General features: G+C 38.0%; 1 protein-coding gene across 28 annotated transcripts in view; it reads right to left on the bottom strand.

The window, feature by feature from the left end:
* abi3bp (ABI family member 3 binding protein) overlaps window positions 1–19,844 on the bottom strand; it is a 188,337-nt gene that overhangs the window by 117,769 nt on the left and 50,724 nt on the right. For all 28 annotated transcript variants that reach the window (XM_031896045.1, XM_031896031.1, XM_031896027.1 and 25 more), the window contains 1 exon segment: window positions 35–97. In XM_031896045.1, the coding sequence (XP_031751905.1) occupies window positions 35–97 (63 nt within the window).

The raw sequence follows: 19,844 nt of genomic DNA, 5'->3' as shown, positions 1-19,844 counted from the left end.
TTTAAAAACATATAGCACATCAGAGGACATTTACCTTTGCAGGTCTTCTTACTGTTTTCATTGGGTTTTAGAGCAATTAAATATCTTGGTTCTGCATCTAGAAATAGAAAATACATTACTGTACAAAAGACAATCAGCAAAAGTTAGTCCTAGTTTATGCTAGTGATTTTGTTGAACTTAAAAAGGTACTATAACACTATAGCCATTAGGCTTAAATTCCTCTCCAATTCAGCAGCAGAGAAAACATTACACTAAAACCCCTTATACTTTGTGTGGACAATGTATGTACAATGTACTTTTATAAAATGAGATGCCCAATAAATGTACGCAAAGCTATTTTGGACACCAGAAGTGAAGAAACCATGTAGAAGCAGTTTACTGAAACAAAATGGAAATTTGGGTTATATGGTACATAGTAAGTATTAAAAAAAGCATTACACTTGTCACTGCCTGAATTTGAAATGAACCACCCCAATCACAGCTTGTTTATAAGTAACCTACAATCATTTATAAGGTTACAATAAAGTTACAATATAGGGCAACATTTTGCAGCACCTATATAAACCATAACAGAAGTCATTAGCCAGCATTGTTCTATGTCAATACAAATCTTCAGCCTTACATACAAAGACAAGGAAACCGAAGCTACCCCATATTTGGCCCTTGCGAGATAAATAATTAGATTATAAGTAAACAACTTCCTCATCTTACCCTTTGCTGTGATTTTTAATCATATAAGCAGATATCAATATTTGAACTAGTAATCTTATCTGTGAATTGGTTATCTTATTGGTTATCCTTACAAGAACCAAACCTGGAGTAGTTTCAGTTTACCTGTATACTGTCCCTTTAAAACATATATTAAGTCATATAAGTGCACTAATATGACTGGATTGAAAAAAAGATAATTTGTGGGTTAGGATGCAGGAGAGGTTAAATCTCATACACACTTTCCAGTAGAGCAGTTAACTTGACTGAATTGAATGCACTGTTGCTACAAACATGTATCACAAAAAGGCAGCAATTTGACCATTTACTCCAAAGCCTGTATGTACTTCCTGACCGGCCAGTGAAGATGCCAGTAGAACCCACTAGTTAACAAGATTTGTCAATAACCTTGTGCAAAACAATTTATTGTGAAATTAGACAAAGTGCAACATGAGTGGTTAGATTGAGTAAGATAAGGTCTCCTCATATAGATATTTAAGGAGAAGGAAAGGCTAATCTCAAGCTGCAGGCATACCTTCAGTTCTCTCAATAGTGTCCTTAAGTCTCCCCATATTTCTCCTTTTCAGATGATCAGAAGCCTCATAGGAAAAAAACCGCTGAGCTCTGTAAAGAAAATTCCCATAATGTCTTGATCCTGCACCAAGACCAAGGCCGGTGTACATACCCAGTGTGTAAGACTATGAGGAAGCTTCCTGCTGATTGGCTCAGATCCTCATTCTTAAGGGGGGGGGGTTCTTAGCATTCTTAAGGGAGGGGGGAGCAGGAGAGGGGAGAGAGCTGCGTGTCTCTGGCACAGGAAAACAAAGAGACAAGAAATCCTGTTTCTTTTGACAGAGAAACAGCGTTTCTGTGAGTGCTTATGGCTGTATTTACATAGACCTTTCTGATAAAGCTTACTTAGTTGTAACCTTTCCTTCTCCTTTAATAAAAAGAAAATGCAAACCAATTCAATAAGGGTCATTTACGTTATAGAAGGCAGTGTTCAAAAAATACCCCATAATTGCCCATAGCTTTGCACTTTGCACGCTGCTACTGCAGAGTAGCTGCAGGCCACTGTGCAGAGACCTGCAGCTAACCCCTTGAATAATGTGCTCTATGAAGCATTATGAAGCACGGGAAAAAACCTGGTAAAAACCCAGAAAAATCCCTGTCTGCGCTCCCCCGGCCACCGGTGTCCTGCAATATGGTGGGAAGGACAGGGCTTGTCTGAGCCTTCAGACACTGCAGTCTTAGCCCCTTGGTGCTCTAACATTTGTGCCCTTAGGAATAGTAAATGACCTCTAATAAATTCAATTTGTCAGTGTTCAAGCTTTTTCTGTAAATACATGTAACCAAACAGTGTAATAGTCTTTCACTAATAAGAGTAATTAATGTATTGTGTGACTCAATTTATACAGTCGAATGCAGAAAGCAAGAGTAAGTATTGCATTGCATAATTATGTAAGCTCTTCAACAACAGAGATTAATTCAAGTTTACACATTTGGCAGTAGTCAACTAGCAAAAGAAACATATCAAATTGCAGTAATAGCTTGAAGGAGGAAGGCTTTATATAAACACAATCAAAAGAGTATAGATTGCATCCTAAGCCTATTCTTTTTTTCCTAATTATAATTCATTGCAACACTAATCCAGTAGAAGTGCAGTCTAAAAAGTACTTGAAATTTTGACAGATTTTGATAGATGCTTGTGACAGGAATAGGCAGTCACAAATCTATCAGGGTGTACAAACATGGCCAGAGATTACTGGAGCTGCAGACTTGGACCTTATTGAGATGGCCTGTATAAGGGCCCAAAATGATGATGTATGGGCCAACAATTTAACCAGCCCATCTTGGATCATTATTTAGGCCAACGAGCTGATAGTTTGGCAACCTTGTATGGCAAGCTACACTCAATAATTCTGCAGTCATGCCATCATTAGTAATGAGCGAATCTGCATTTGTTGCAGAATTTTTTTTTGTTGCCCTCATCTTCTTTGCCGCCCCCCGTCTATTTTTGTCACCCGCGTCAATTTTCTTTTGTCTATTTTTTTGTTGCCCGTGTTTTTTGACGCGACCGCACCCAATTTGTAGCTAGCTCTTATAAAACTGTTAGGGGCATATTTATAATAGTGTTTAAACCAACATCACAGATGATGTTGCCCATAGCAACCAATCAGAATTTTGCTTTTGTTTTATAACTGGTAGTTGACCGTTAAGATCTAATTGCTTATTGGTTCCTATGGGAAACATCACCGGTTATGCTTTCTTACATACTATAATAAATATGCCACTTAGCGTTATCTTTAAAAATGCTGTTGCTGTATTAAACTTACAGTAACTTATTTTCAATCCTGTGGAATACCTATAACCTACTCTTAAGTTCTAGGGACACTGAGCACAAATAATACACCTTGCTGATTAGTTAGAAACCATTATATCTGGTCTATAATACAAACACTATCATGAAGCTAATAAAAATGTTCCTGTACCTATTAAGCATCTGGCAAAGCTCAGTGTAAGACATGCAGCAGACTGTTAGCCGTACTGCAATGCTTTATGAAAAGAAGCGTGACATAAATATTGTGATAAAAGAGGATAAACCACTGACTTCTAGGAAAGTAAAAAAAACCTTGCATTTAATGGGTAATAGTTCTACTTTCATTCAGACACCTACTTTTCTACCTCTACAAGTAGATGGCCTATAATATAATGTGTGAAATGTATTTTTTAAAGGTTAATGGGATTATGAAGCTTCTAGTGCTCCAAGGTCGGAGAGGGGGACTGCAGGGCCCACCGGGAGCACCCTGTGGGGGTGGGGGGATCGGATCTGGGCCGCCTGGGGCCACCGGGATTTTTTCCGGTACCCTGGCGGCCCAGTTCGATGCTGTGGGAATCTAAAAATGACAATACCCACTGGCTGCAATGGAACATACAGAGTACCCTCTGGCCTACAATTACTGCCAAACATAATTGTTTGTGCAGTGGGGTTTGTGCAGTGTAGTTATACTTAGATTGTAAGCTGTTTGGGGCAGAGATTTCCTTTCTACTGTGTCTTTTATCAAGTGGCACAACATGTTTATAAAGCAGTATGAGCTTTGTAATGTATGGCCACTAATCAGACCCCAGAAAGGAGGTAAATGAGAAATTTCAGAATATTTTCAATAAGCAAGTGAGGAGAAAGCAAAAACAGAAGTTTTAAAGGACATGTAAACCCTACATTTTCCTTATTTAAGCTGGGCACACCCCCCCCCCACAAACCACATCATTTGTACTGCATGTACTCATAAATGACCTCTGTTTCCCAGCACTATTACATTTCCTAAAACAAATAGCAGCTTTCACCCAAAAGCCATTTTCCCTCTTACACATCATCAGCAACACAGGTGCACAAAAATCCTTATTCAGAGTTCATCAAGAATGCAGGCTTACAAAGGCGGAACTTACTATATATACAGGTATACAATCAAAAAGAAAGACCTGTCCATAAGAGCATGTAATCTCTTTGTTTAAATGTAAGTCATTTGTGCATATTCAATGCAAATGTAGCTGTATGATACAACAAAAAGTCTTGGATTTTTTTATGTGTTTGCTAGAACCTCAGACCATCTGCTTTAAGTATACTGAAATAATAAAAATGTCTGCCCAAACCATATATTTAGAATGCTAATCCACAGCTGTGGTTTAGCTTCCCACTATAACACATTTTGTTGTAATGTATGGTTTGATTTTGCAAAGTGTAGCTCACTTTACCAAACCCCAAAAACATCTATGTAATGCTACTGATATTTTTTGTTTGCCAAAACATGCTATCAACCGATTTTTTTTATAGGTAGCACGTTTAACTAAATATCCCAAAAATGAATGAACTTTTTATCCATAAAACTCGAAAACAAAACAGAGTAACCAGCTCTGAGGGTCACTGGTGTTTAGCAGCACTCCCAGTGATGGCTGAAATCATTGTTTGTGGGGCTCTTAAACTCAGTCTCAACTCTAGTTGGATGTCCTCTGCATTTGACACTTCCCCTGCAGATCAGTGAATTAAACATGATAGAAAAGATTGTGCTGCGTTAACTCCTGTCTTCCCCTGTGGTGGAAGTCATGAAAAACCCAGGGTAGGGAAATGCACAAGCAAAGACCTGTTTGTTAAAGCCCTATCTGAGCACTAATAGTAATAGTGTATGCAACTAATAATGCAGGGTAGCAACAAATTCTGTACTTAAAATGTCAGTAGTAAGCAATATATATGTGAAGCAGGTTATTGTGGTGATTATAATGGGTTGCACACTTCTTTGTCATTATTTGGAAAACTGGACCTCTACTAAATGAGAACAAAAGGTACAATCTAGACTTTGGTGGTTTCCACCTTGGGTTTTTATGTGTTTTTATTAAAAACTTCACAAGAAAGAATTAACATAACTCAGACCAACATGCCGGCCAATAATTACAACTTACAACAAAAATTCACCCCCCCAGTTCACTCGCCAAATGTCCCGATGAAGAACATGACTTATGGACAAAGGAGTACAGAATAATACAGAGAAAATACTCACTGATAGAACAGTAAAGGAATCATATTGTCATTTAATAAATAAATGCAGGGACAGAATACCTCAAATTTACACAGTTTAATAATATGGATATTTGCCTGGATTAGAATTCCGCAAATGAATTGGGAACTGCATTAAAATCATGGTAAAATTTGGATCCATACCAAAGAGAAAAGAGGGGAACATGAAAAAAGAATAGACTAATTGAGAAAATTGTAAAAATAACAGATACAATTCCATGACTAAGGATTTCTCTTTTTTACCTCCTACAGCATGATGTTCTAATTGTGTTCTTCTCGAAATTCTTTAACTGAAAGCTACAGACAGACCTTTGAAGAAGATCACCAGGGTACTACTTCCTGTTGACTAGTTGACCAGCTTGGGATCATAACTTTTGCTTTAAAATGCATTAATGTATTAAAGAATATGCAAAAAACATGCTGTTTTAGTCACGTTTGAGAATTTGGAGAATAATATATTTTCCATATTTTGCTTCATATTTATTAGTATTATCAAGGTGCTTATGCAAGAAAAGAAATCAACCTGGAAAAAAGTCAAAATCAAATTCCAGCATAAAATTTGTAAAGCCCTAAAATTTTTCAGGGCAAATACTTCTTTTCCCTTGACTGCATGTTTAATGAAAACAGCACATTGCTCACAAGATTGAGAGGCATCATTTTATTACAGCATGCATTACATTGAAACCTAAATCTGCTATTCCACATCCTGCAGTCAGTCTATTTCAACAAACATACATTTCCCTTAACATGCTCTGTCGAGTGAAGAAATTTGGGTTCATAATTATTTAAAAAATGGTATTTCACTCATTGCTTTATCCTCTTGGGACATATTCCACTTACTAAAAACAGTGATGTAAGTATAAAAATATTCAACAGCATTAGATCTCCTTCAATGTACACACTGTAAAATACATTCAAGTATTTAGGCAGCAGTACATAGTGTAACCTCTATTTCAGCCCAATAGCTGCCTTCCCGGACTAGTACCAGTAGAACATGGGTTACACTGTACTCTCTTACCCAGAATGGGCCTTCGCTAAGTGGAAGAGGAAGGTGAGGGTGTTGTGTGCAACTACACCTCACTTGCTGCTATGCAGAAAAATGAAAACAGAGGGCGCCAGAGGTTCTTGCAAATAACAAAATAATAAGTGTTTATTGAACATCCATAAGGTTACTCACAATACAGCTTCAGAGGCCAGTGGTACATGCAACACATACCGAGTGTATATTCAGACTCACACTCTCCTGCGGGCAGACTGGCAGGAATCTCCCTTCACCTCTGCGACACACCCTGTAGTGGATGCCTCAGGGAATTCTCTATCCTGATTCCCTATTCACTTGGATCCCTACACTACAGGCAATGTGGCCTGGGAGAAATATCTCCAGAAAAACTGCAAATCCTATGCAGGAGCTCAATGCTGCTCATTCTAGCTCAACCCTAACTGCCTTACACTCCTAGAGTGTACTATAAAGGGAGCTACACCTGCCACTATCTAATGCCTCATTCACGGGGCCCTGTTCCCCGACTTCAACTGGGCCTGGGCCCATGCCCTGGGCTCTCAGCACACATCCACCTTGTCCCTAAGGTGGAAGCAAACAAACAGGAAGGTGCCACTCCTCTCCCCACACTATACCAAAGTCAGGCAGGATGTGGTCACTATACCTTCTAACCAATAGCACACATGTTAATGAACTCACTTAGATACATTCCCTTCTGCCCAGCAACTAAGGGAACTGAACCTGTAGGGATTTAAAGCCATAGGGACCATTTAACCCTATGGGTCCCTACAATAGTCAATAGTCAATAGTCTCTGCACCAAGAGAAAAATTAGCTATATTATACAGTGACAACAGTGAACAGTATGCTAATTCAGCTATTACTAACCTTGATGAGTGTGTCAGGTATGAGTATCAATATACCTCAAAATAAAATAAAAAAAAATCACTAGTATCAGAGACAAGGAATAATTTGCATTGTTTTCACATACAAAGTGATCCATGTGTTGACTCGTCAGACCCATCACTGAAAGCAAGGAGGCTTAGTGAAACTTTTTAGTTTACATTTTAAACAATTTAGAGGCACTCATTCTGCATGGAGGGATACTAATGTCTTAGACCCAAGTGAGTTTGCTCATATATTTATATCAATGCAGAAATATGACACTTCATACAGAAAACTCATCCTAACTATATTAAATGACTTAGGTCATGCACACCTCAAGCCCACAGCTTGTGCCAAATAGGCAATCAAGCAGAACAAGACTGAAGAAAGGCTCCTTAATCAAGAAGTTTTGAAAATAATAATGGTTCATAATATAAATTGTAAGAATCACTGTGCAGCCATAAGATGACTCATTATCATATATAATATAATAAAAAGTATAATATAAAGTATAACAATAATAGGGTTGGTTCACTAAAGTGCGTTCATTTTTATCGCATGCTTTTTTGTGCTAAAATAGACGCGAAAATTAACGCGCGATTCACTACAGTATTAATGCGTGCGTTGTCGCATATCGCTACCACATGCATAATTTGCAAGCAGAAATGATTCACAATGATTCACAAACACTTAGACGTGCTAAATATGGCATTAGGCTATGCGAAAATTAACACCTACTTCAGGCAGGCGGTAATTATAGAAAAGTACAGTTAATGAGCTTTTGGCAATAAAATATGGAGTTTGCAGTGTGATTTATTCAAGTATGTGTTGGCCCTAGAGCAGGGGTAGGGAACCTGTGGCTCGGGAGCCAGATGTGGCTCTTTTGATGGCTGTATCTGGCTCGCTGCCAAATCTTTAATAAAAAAAAAAATAACGAGGGCGTGGCCTGCGCACGGAGTATAGAAGACGTGTTCTAAGCCTTAGAACACATCTTCTATCCGCTGAGCGCAGGCCACGCCCTCCTCTGCATCGTATCCGCATCCGGCATCCTTGGCACCCACCCTAGCTTGCCCTGCCGCATCCGAGGCCAAACATATTGTATGGCTCTCACGGAATTACATTTTAAAATATGTGGTGTTTATGGCTCTCTCAGCCAAAAAGGTTCCCGACCCCTGGGTTAGAGCATGTTGGGTTGTATTCTTAAAGCAAATGTGTTCAATAACAATTCAAGCTCAGCTCTCTAGTGCCCACAGCTGTATTAATGGACAATAGTGCTCCAATGAGAATCCCAGCTAATCTGTGTAAATCTGGCTCCATGTTCTTTGTTGCTGTATTTGTAGCATTAAGCGCAGCCTTCCCAACATTAAACAAGTCTGTCCTTTATCCCCCAAGTCTAGTTACAGTGTAATATAATGTAGCTAATATTTGACAAGTGAGGAAAGTTGCGGTCATGCAAAAAAATATTGCATGTGTTAAGAAAGTCACACAGTAGCCACATTTCACAATTTTTTTCAGCATTTCACTAAATTTTTCAGCATTTTCGCAAATTTATAGGCAAAGCGAAACAGGACAGATTCGTCCAATGTTAGTATTTACATACAAACCTACTGCATGCTAATTAAAATGTACATTGTAAGAAGAACAGCATGTTTGATGCTTCATAGCTTTTTTCCACTTATTTTACAAGACTGTGACTTTTTGCCGGGCCAAATTTTTGCAGCAATGAAGGAGCTGCAGTTCAGCTCTTCCTATTGTTGAGAATGCCGATTCCGAACACTGTGTCAGGCATCTCTCTGCTACCTTACATACAGAGATTATTCTGGCATTTTGGCTCCATTATATGACACTGGAATCAGACATGGGGAGAAAAGACAGACTTGTTCAGGGCTGGAGAAACTGTGCTTAATGCTTCCATCAAATACAGATAAAAAGTGCATGGAGGCAGATTTATACAGGTCAGGTGGGATTCTCATTGTAGCATTTTATTGCAGCCGCTGGCTGTAGAGAGCTGGGGGCTGGGTTTTATTCAGAAATATTGCTTTAAGAAAACAGTCCTAATGGTGCTAGACTACAGCTCCCAGCATGCTTTACCCTTGAATATATGTTATATATAGAGAGAGAGAACAGAGAGGAGCACACCGTAACAAGTCCAAATGCCCTGGGTGCAGGTTAACTGGGAAAATATATAGAAAGGGTACCGCATACACAGGGGCTTGATGCATAAGAAAAATGTATTTATTGAAAAAATTCCAATGTTTCGAGCACGACCGCTGTTCTTCCTCAGGGACAAAAAAATCCTCCCTTCCTGAGGAAGAGCACTGGTCATGCATCAAGCCCCTGTGTGTGCGGTACCCTTTCAATAAAATGATACTTTTAGGTAGAGAATGCTCCCATGCTCCTTATCATTCATTCTTTTACACATACTGATCACTTTCTTTATTTTAAGGAGAAGGAAAGGCTGCAGGCATGCCTTCAGTTCTCTCAATAGTGCCCTTAAGTCTCCCCATATTTCTCCTGTTCAGAGGATCAGAAGCCTCATAGGAAAAAAACACTAAGCTGTGTAAAGAAAGTTCCCACAATGCCTCACTCCTGCACCAAGACCAAGACCCAGGAACATGCTCAGTTGGTTAGACTATGAGTCAGCTTCCTGCTGATTGGCTCAGATCCACATTCCTAGGGGGGGAGGGAGTTCTTAGCATTATTGAGGGAGGGGGGAGCAGGAGAGAGGAGAGTGCTGCGTGTCTCTGGCACAGGGAAACAAAGAGGCAACAAATCCTGTTTCTTTTGACAGAGAAGTCAGTGCAGCGTTCCTGTGAGTGCTTATGGCTGTATTTACAGAGACCTTACTTGGTTTTTAAATTTCCTTCTCCTTTAAAGGGGTAGTTCACCTATAAATTAACTTTTAGTATAAAAATGACATTTATATTCTAAAACAATTTGCAATTGACCTTCATTTTTTATGGTTTTTCAGCAATTTGGGGTTTTGTTCCCAGCTCTCCAGTTTGGTATCTTAGCAGCTATCTGGTTACTATGATGCAATTTACCCTAGCAACAGGCAGTTTGAACAAGAGTTGGGAATATGAATAGAGGAGGACCTAAATAGAAAGATAAGTAATACAAAGTAACAATAACAATGAATGTAGCCTCACAGAGTAATAGTTTTAGCTGCTGGGGTAAATCCCCTATGTAAAAGCTGGAATGATTTAGAAGAGAATGGCAAATAATTCAAAAACTATAAAAAACAAAAAAATTTTCAAGGTAAAACTGGAGTTTAGTAAAGGTATTGCAGGTTTTGAGGTTTCTAAAATAAAAGACTAGCCAACCATACAGCATAAGGGAACACTGCAAATGCTCTTCATGATACAAAATCTAGAGACATATACAGACTTTACCTATTGAATTCTTTTGGTTTAAATTTAAAATGCTGCCTTTCTCACACTATTTATGTCAAGGTTCCCAAACTATGCACAGTCAGTCACTGGTTGACTACGTATTCAGGGTTGGAAAAGTGGGCGGAGCCACAACAGCCAATCACATTTCACCTATTTACTTTCCATTGTGAAGTGTAAAATGCTGAAGTGTTTATGCCTGAGTTCCCAAACTTTGCATAGTTGGTCACTAGGGGACTGCAGTGCAAAAATAGTAAAAGTGGGTGGAGCCACCAACTGCCAATCAGATGTCAATCTTTGACATTTAAATTGCTGCCATTCCATCACTATTAAAACCAAGGTCCCCAAACTTTGCACAGTGGTTTTTACTGTATAACTGTGGTCCAAGGTTAGAAAATGTGGGCGGCATCAACAACAGATCAGATTTCATTCAGTGACTTCACGTTTTTCAACCCAACATGAAGTTTGTTCTCAAACTTCCCTTTCTAGTTCAAGATTGCAGTCTCTAATTTACAAATTCAGCTTTGCCAAACTCAAATTTTCAAGATTTATCAGTAAAACATTCTTGAAAATTCGAATAAAGAAATGACTCATAACACATACATTTTTATTTTTTCAGTTTTTACAGATGTCTTGTAAATGAATGGAACAATATGATCTTTGGTTTTGGCTCAGGGTCAGATTGGCCCACCCGAAAACTAAGAAAAATCCCAGTGAATCCCGGTCCCAATGAACCCTTCTTACTACACAGAGCCCGTCTCCCTAACTTGAACATCATTTAGAAACCCAAGTTATGGTGGCAGACCCAGGCTGCAATAGATCCCTGTACTTACCACCTTATGGCTCTTACGCCCTTAGTGCTATTGCACTTTTATCTGGGTCTTTGTAAATGATCCTCGTGTTGTTGATCTGAACATACAGTTAATCAAGTGTTAAAGCATGTTCAGGACTAGAAGTCCACAAAATGATCAAAGCATATTCCTTGTTCCCAGGTTTAGTTAGCAATTTATTCTTTGCAGTTTACCCATAAGAGTTGCTTCTAGACCACAGTGACATACAGTATAAACAACTGAATGACAGGTAACTAGGTAAGCAGCAAAGGTAGAAAAGGTACAGGGAGTCAAAATTCTGTTGTATCACTGGATTCATAAAGCAGCGCCATGTTCTCCCTAATATTAATTTTATATTAACTTGATCCAAAGATGAAGCGTTTTTACATTACAGCATTGGCTTGTCAGATTAGCCCCATGTAAAAATGTTTGTCTACTTGCTCTAAAACTCAAGTAACCTCTTATATACATATCTTTAAGTATATACACACAGTTATACAACTTACAATTAATGTTGAACTACACCTCTCTAAATTGAGCAGCTGTAGCTGGCAAGCATATATGAACTCCATATGTAGTCTCATATCACCCCTTCAGACTTAGTCCAGACAGGTAAATGTGCTCACATCTGAATATGTTAAAAAAGGTTCTGGCTAAGTATGTAACACGCCTGCGCCTTTATATGTAAACTATATGGGCCTCAATGTTCTCACTTGGAGTGTGAATCTGTATGCTGGGATGTAGATTGCACATGATGTGGTACAGATACATATAATGTACTAATGATAACTGAGATATGTTTAACCCTTTGTAAGGAACTATTTCACCTCCAATGTATTCTTAAATGTATTTGTTTGCCAATTATGAAGTAAAACATCAGCGGCCTGAATTGATATTGATTTAACCATCTGGATTCAAGTGCAGCCCATAACCATAGTTGGACGTACATCATTTTAAAAATGATCAGTTTGGGTAAAAACTAGGGGCCCCTCACCAATCTATGACCCAATGCTTTGTGTTTTTAGGTTAGGGCACATCTAATGTTTATTTGTTTATGAATAAAGATGTACATTTATGATTTTTAACTATTGCTACACTGCCTGGCAATACAGTTCATACAGGTGTACAAGTATATGGTCACAGTAAAATAAACACACACTTGGCAATATCTGAGTCAAAACTATGTTTTTAACTAATGGCTTTTAGTCTGCATCAATTAGATTTCATCATTTTATTATTTGGCACTGTAACAGTTATAAGATATTTATACAATTTTATAACAAATTTGAAGGACTGAAGTCCATATACAGTTTATATTTGTATCCATGGCAACTGTTGACACATTTTGCTTGAGTACTGGATACACTAGAGAGGTATGCTTGGTCATGTGACATGATACAGACATTGCAACATCACATTATGACATCACAATGCCCAAGAAGGGTTACACACATCCCAGGCGCAGTGTGATCAGTCTATACTCAGACTTGGTGACTGGCAGAGGTGAGTACAAATTGGTCAAATATGTTTATGTTTAATTTATTAGAAAGTATGTTGTTCCTATATAAATGAGCAAGCCTATGTAAACTAACCTAAATTGTGTTAACAAAGATTATTCTAAAAGATGTGTATAAACATGATAAAAATATATATAAACCTCAAACAATGAATAATAACAAAAGCACTTTCAATGTGAATTAAAGTCTGTATTAACACTTACAGTATCAGAATTAGTCGCTGCAGCTAAAATTACTTGATGCTTCCCAAACCTGCCATTGTTGTACAGTCTTGTTTTAATATACTTCAATACAGCAATCCATATACATTTTATATTTGTATCTATTGCAGTTGTTCAGTTGTTCAATACATTTCACTTGAGTATTAGTTACACTAGAGGTATTTATATATATATATGCCTATTATATACTGTATGCAATTGCATGTAATTTAGTTAAACATCATAAAGAGTCTTATAATTGCTACGATGACAAAACTGAAATTCCAGTTTTAGATTTCAATACTGTAACATTTATATGACTCGTTATGATGTTTATCTCTAGTGCCACAATGCTTGGTCATGTGACATGATACAGACATTGTGACATCACAATGCCCAAGAAGGGTTACACACATCACAGGCACAGTGTGATCAGTCTTTACTCAGACTCAGTGACTGGCAGAGGTGAGTACAAATTGTGGCCAAATGTGTTTATTTTAATTTATTACAATTTGCAAATCTGTATACACTGGCAGAGATGAACAAAAGTTTTAGAAAAGTTGTGTTTCAGAACTGATCGTTCTCTTTATTGCTTATTAGAAAGTATGTTATTTATACATAAATAAAGAATGTCTACCATGAAATTACTATAAATAAATGTGTAATGACATAAGGGCTTACAATTTGCATTAAAAGCTGCATAAACACATATTAGAATTAGACACTTCTGCAAAAAATACACAGGGATTGACAAGTTCCAGCTACAAGTTCTAATATGCTTAAATATAGAATTGAATGCAATTTAGTACAGGTATAGGACCTGTTATCCGTAGTGCTTAGGATTTGGGGGTTTTCTGAAAAAGGAGTCTTTCCCTAATTTGGATCTCCATACCTTAAGTCTACTAATAAATAATTTCAACATTAACTCAGCCCAATAGGAGTGTTCTACTTCCAAGATAGATTAATGATATCTTAGTTGGGATTAAATACAAGGTACTGTTTTATTATTAGAGAAAAAAAAGGGAATCATTTTTAAATATTAGAATGATATGGTTAAAATTGAGTCTATAGAAGTTGGCTGTACTGTAATTTGGAGCTTTCTTGATAATGGGTTTCCATAACTGTAGTGTTACACTTCTTTAGCCTTTTATATTTATATTCATAGGAATTGTTTAACACATTTCACTTATTATTCTTAAGTCCTGATTACACAAGAGATTTTTATGTATGTGTGTGTGTGTGTACATAAACACGTACAAAAAATTATAAATGCATTTGTATGTAAAAGTTAAAGATCTTAAAGAATCTTATAAATATTATAACGACAAAATTTGCTTTAACCTGAACCTGATATTCCAATTGTAATTCTGATCTTTAATTCCAGTACCTAAATGCCTTGTCATGTGACATTATCATGACATGACTGTCTGTTTCTATAAAACCAGTATACACTAGCAGCATAAGGTTTTAGAAAAGTTGCACTAAAAAACTTATATATAGTAATGAGCTAATTTTTTCAGCAGGCATGGATTCGCAGCAAATTTTGCCAATGGCAAATTGTTACGCAAAACTTCTGCTAAAATTAGGCGCAGTTGTGTCAAAATGGACATGACCGGGTCAAAATAGATAATTTACATCACAATTCTTTATATTTAGATTTGGTGACTGTCTAAGAGGAGCAGAGGGTCAGAAATCCCAAGTTACTGTCATTTTTGTTTGGGATTAATTGTGCACCAGCTGTGTATGAGTGCATGATAGTTATTGTTACATTACACTAGTGATCATGAGAATTAGTAGACTTTGTAAGAACTTGCTTTTATAACATAATTACTAATTATAATTTATCTTTTCCACTTTAGACTGTGGTTATACCATGGCCTCTGTTAGGCGCTTTGGCTGTATCAGACGACTTTTTAAACTTTTTCAACTGTGTTCTATAAAAAATATAAGCAAAAATTCAACAAAAAATGTATGTAGTGCAGAAGATAAAGCAAAGACAAAAAAGCGTTCTGGATGTTTTTCAAAGTTTTGTTTTTTTAAGAAAACAAACAAATTAGAAGAACCGCAAACCTGCACCGATAATGTTGAACTAAACACTGCCTTATGCACCTGCATAACAGTGAGAAACGAGCTCCCCGTCCCCTGCAAAGCAGAGCAAGAAAGAAGCACAGACTTCAGTGCCTGCGCAGATGAGGAACAGATATGTGAGCTTCCCACCCTCTGCTTAATAGAGGAAAGCACCAAAGAGGTAGCAATTGTGGAATCTGTAGAAACCACAGAATCCAAATGTGAAGATGAAAAGAATCTCTCAAATTTGGAACCTGAAGAAATAACAGAATCCGAATGCAAAGATGAAAAGGAACAGAATCTCTCAACCAACAGCCTAGAGGAAGAGAGACCTGAGACATGCAATGAAAATCAAGATGATTCCACCACTTGCAAAAAGGAGGAACAGAAACCTGAACCTGATTCCCCTCTTTGCAAAATAGAGGAACATCAAAGCAAAACGCAGAAAAAGACCAGAAAGGTTACAAAGAAAGGAAAGAAAAATAAGAAACAGACCATCAAGGTGGAATTAGAAGAAAAACCCTCCACTATCTGCCTAACGGAGGGAAATAGCAAAACGATGGCCAGAAAAGAGAGGAAAGCTAAGAAACGCCTTATCAAGGCAGAAATACAGAAACAACCAGAATGGGACTCTGTGGGCTTATACAGACCCCTGTATGCCTGCACAAATGAGCCATCCACTTACAAAACTGACAAATGGAAAACTGATCCGGATTTCATTCCTTGGATGAATAAGGAGCATGAAATCACACCCTTCTCACATGAGAGAAGGGACAAAAAGGAGGCAAGGAAAGGAAGAAAGTACAACAGACAGACTATCAAGGCCGAGGAAAAGAATAAGAGAGAAAAGATAACGGATGAATACAAATCATGCTTAAGATTCTATGCAGATGAAGAGAATGAATTCTCTGATGATTCTTGCAAGTACATTGGAGTTCCAGGCCAGCCCTTCCCTGAGGGGACTGATGCCTGGATCCCTGAACTGAACCTGACACAAGAGCATAAAATGGCCCTGCGAGGCAGGGAATGTCTGGACGACAGAATCATTGATGCAGCTCAGTCCTTGCTGAAAATCCAGTTTGAGGCAGAGGGGCTTCAAAGCTGCCTCCTTTCCCAAATTGGATTTCATGCAGTTAAAGGACCATCAGTACAGATACATTATGACAGTGTAGAGAGACATTGGTTGACAAGCTGCTTTAAAATGGATCATGTGGAGATTGCAGACAGCGCTGTGACTAAACACCACGGTACCTTACTGAAGAAACAGATAAATGAATGCTATAGTGAACTAGTGAATGATCCTGAAGGAACTATGGAAATACTGGATGTTGATGAACAAGAAAACACTTATGACTGTGGGGTTTATGCTATTGCTAATGCATTTGAGTTCCTGTCCGGCGGAACCCCCATCTGCAAATATGAGAGCAAGAAAATGAGAAGACATCTCATTGGTTGCTTTGAGAGAAGGAAGTTTACTGAATTTCCTAAAAAAGTAGATTCCTGTGTGGTTGAATTGGAACCCAAACTAAACATTACATGGCTGGATAGAAAATAAGCTGCAACGTAATGAGAGAATCAGCTTCTGAATCTAATCTGCCAAAAGATGGAGATACTGTAAGTTACTTCTACTCATTCAAAAAAGGAAGGCAATATCATGGGAAAGGCCAGCCAAACGATATATTCTCCCAGCAACGTTAATCCTGGGATAATGAAGAGGCCGGAGAAGAGACTGACAAAACCCGCTCTGTAGTTGGGAATCTGATTGTTCTAATAAATTCATAATAAAAAAAACACACAAATATTGTAGTATTGTATTAATAGAGTATTGTAGAAATTATAATTATATTGGCTAACAATAAAAATGCATTACAAGCTTTCGGAGCTCTAAGGCCCCTTCGTCAGGTAAAAGATTTTGTTCTTGGAAATACTTTTCCTTATGCGCCGGCTCCTATGAAAAATAACAGAATGCCCCATTTATTATTAAATACAGTTTTCGGAACGTATGGCAAAACAGGCTTTATATCTGTTATTTAAAGAAGTTCTAGTTATTTGCTAAATATGAGGTGCCGGAATGTGATCTGAATAATCAGGGGTGCATCTGAATCCTATGGGATAACATTGTTGGTAGCCAGGCTCCCACCTATCAGAGCAGAATTTTAATACTGACAAACATTTTCTTTAACATGAATCTGCCAAGGTCCCATGGGTTATGGGATGTCCCATACACTATGAATTCAACCTATGGTTTCCTTTATGTATTACTTCTATGAAATAACATAGGCTTACAAATAGGGATGCACCAAATCTAGTATCCAATTTGGATCCTAACTATTTGGTTGCTAATATCAAAATTACCTTAGCAACCAGGGTGTGATTTGTATAAAAAACTGATTTTAGTAGAGAACTTTAATAGAATAATAAGTACTAAAAAGTAACAATAACAATAAAGCTGTAGCCTCACAAAGCTATCATTTTTTGTCAGTGTCCCCTGCTTGAAAGGCAAATTATTCAAAAGCTTGTAAAAATAAATAATGAAGACCAATTGAAAAGTTGCTTAGAACTGGCCATTCGATAACATACTAAAAGTTAAACCACCCTTTTAAAATCAAGTGACTTTTTGTCAGAAACTGGGAAGCTGTTCGGGAAGTTGGACTTTTTCTCTGCACTGTGCATGTGATTCTCTTTAACCCTTCACAAATTATTTGGGGGTCTGTCCGAATCCCAAAATTGGGTGCATCCCTACTTACAAAGCATTTTCTCATTTCCATGTTAGAATTTTGATACTGCTGTTTGTATCCCCAAATCTCCATGAAGACCAGTTACAAATTTGTTTGGAATGGGACATTCTATAACATACTGCTTAAAGGTGAACTGCCCTTAACACTCTCACAAATCTCACATATGATAAAGGGTTAGAGCAGGGGTAGGGAACCTGTGGCTGGGGAGCCAGATGTGGCTCTTTTGATGGCTGTATCTGGCTCGCTGCCAAATCTTTAATAAAAAGAAAATAACGAGGGCGTGGCCTGCGCACGGAGTATAGAAGATGTGTTCTAAGCCTTAGAACACGTCTTCTATCCGCTGAGCGCAGGCCACGCCCTCCTCTGCATCGCATCCGCATCCGGCATCCTTGGGACCCACCCTAGCTTGCCCTGCCGCATCCGAGGCCAAACATATTGTATGGCTCTCACGGAATTACATTTTAAAATATGTGGTGTTTATGGCTCTCTCAGCCAAAAAGGTTCCCGACCCCTGCCCTAGAGTGATGCAGCCTCCAGTTTGCAGGGAAATGGTCATTTTCAGTACAGTAATTTTCCGAAAGTATTGTATGGCCATGTATGGCATAGTGAATAACGCATTAAGACGCGATAAAAATTTTAAAGCATGCTATAAATAGCGCACATTTTAACGCACTTTAGTGAATCAACCCTAATGTTCTGATCAGTCTAACTTGCATCAGAAAAAACTGTGTTAATATATTAGTCCCAGGGTGTGTATGCTAAACTAATCCACAAAATACCATTTTATGATTTAAGGTGCAATTTTTAGGGAAATGTAAATATATATTTCAGCACCTTTTCAAATCTAAGTTGATTCTGCAATAACCATAGTTTATTAAAGTATTATATTATATTTCTGCAACAAAAGTTTCCATTTCAGTACAGATAACATGTATGCACAAGCTGAGTGTGACCTTACTGGAAAGGTAAGCATGCAAGTGTGATGGCAATTTTTAACAGGCGTAAACATGTAAACTCTGTACTTTGTTTAACTCAGCAGGATTGATGCTGATTTTGGTCCACTATGGGCCTTTACAGTGGTTATTCAGTAGGATCTTGCAATTTTGAATTTTACTGTGCACTGCACCTTGCAGATTAAGGATTTATTGTAAAATGCAGATGCAGGCAATCCATAATTTACAGATCAGAATGACACCTACTTTCCTGCCCCAGCAATCTCTTATTAATCCAACCCTGTAGAATACTTGCTCCATTCTTCAGTGCAAAGATTTGCATCTGTGAAGCTGTGTATGCCTTATTTACAGTGGTATTCAGTAGGATCTTGCAATTTTGAATTTTACTGTGCACTGCACCTTGCAGATTAAGAATTCATTAAAAAATGCAGATGCAGGCAATCCATAACTTACACATCAGAATGACACCTCCTTTCCTGCCCAAGAAATCTCTTATGGATCGAGCCCTGCTAAATGTGTACTCTATTCTTCGGTGCAAAGATTTGCATCCATGGAGCTGTGCAGGCCATGGTACAAACTTGCAAAATAGCATGATGACTTGCAACAATATGCCAAATAAAGTCAAAATAAAGTAGAACCCCCCCCCCGCCACATAAATTCAGCCAAAATCCATTCACCACTGTGAGATCATGATCGACAAATGATTGTTTGATCTGCAGCAGGTGGTTGTGATCAAAACATAATAGGGTGTATTAACTTACCCTGGTGCAGTGAGTGGTTTCTTACACATTGCCATGTTTCCCTTAGTGAATCGTTTTTCCCAGCATTCATGCAGCATTCCATGTGCAATGTAGATATTGAATCAGATGCAACTGTGCTGCATCTGGCTCAACTGCAGACGCAGTTGCTTTGAATATTTCATCAGTCTGCCTGGCATCAGTTTTGGTGTTTGTTTGCATCAGTTCCAGTGTTTGTTCGTGTCAGTTCCAGTG

The sequence above is a fragment of the Xenopus tropicalis genome, chromosome 2, assembly GCF_000004195.4.
Source record: "Xenopus tropicalis strain Nigerian chromosome 2, UCB_Xtro_10.0, whole genome shotgun sequence".
Lineage (NCBI taxonomy): Eukaryota > Metazoa > Chordata > Amphibia > Anura > Pipidae > Xenopus > Xenopus tropicalis.
Note: the sequence above shows the minus strand (reverse complement) of the source record. Positions and strands in the feature narration are given on the sequence as shown.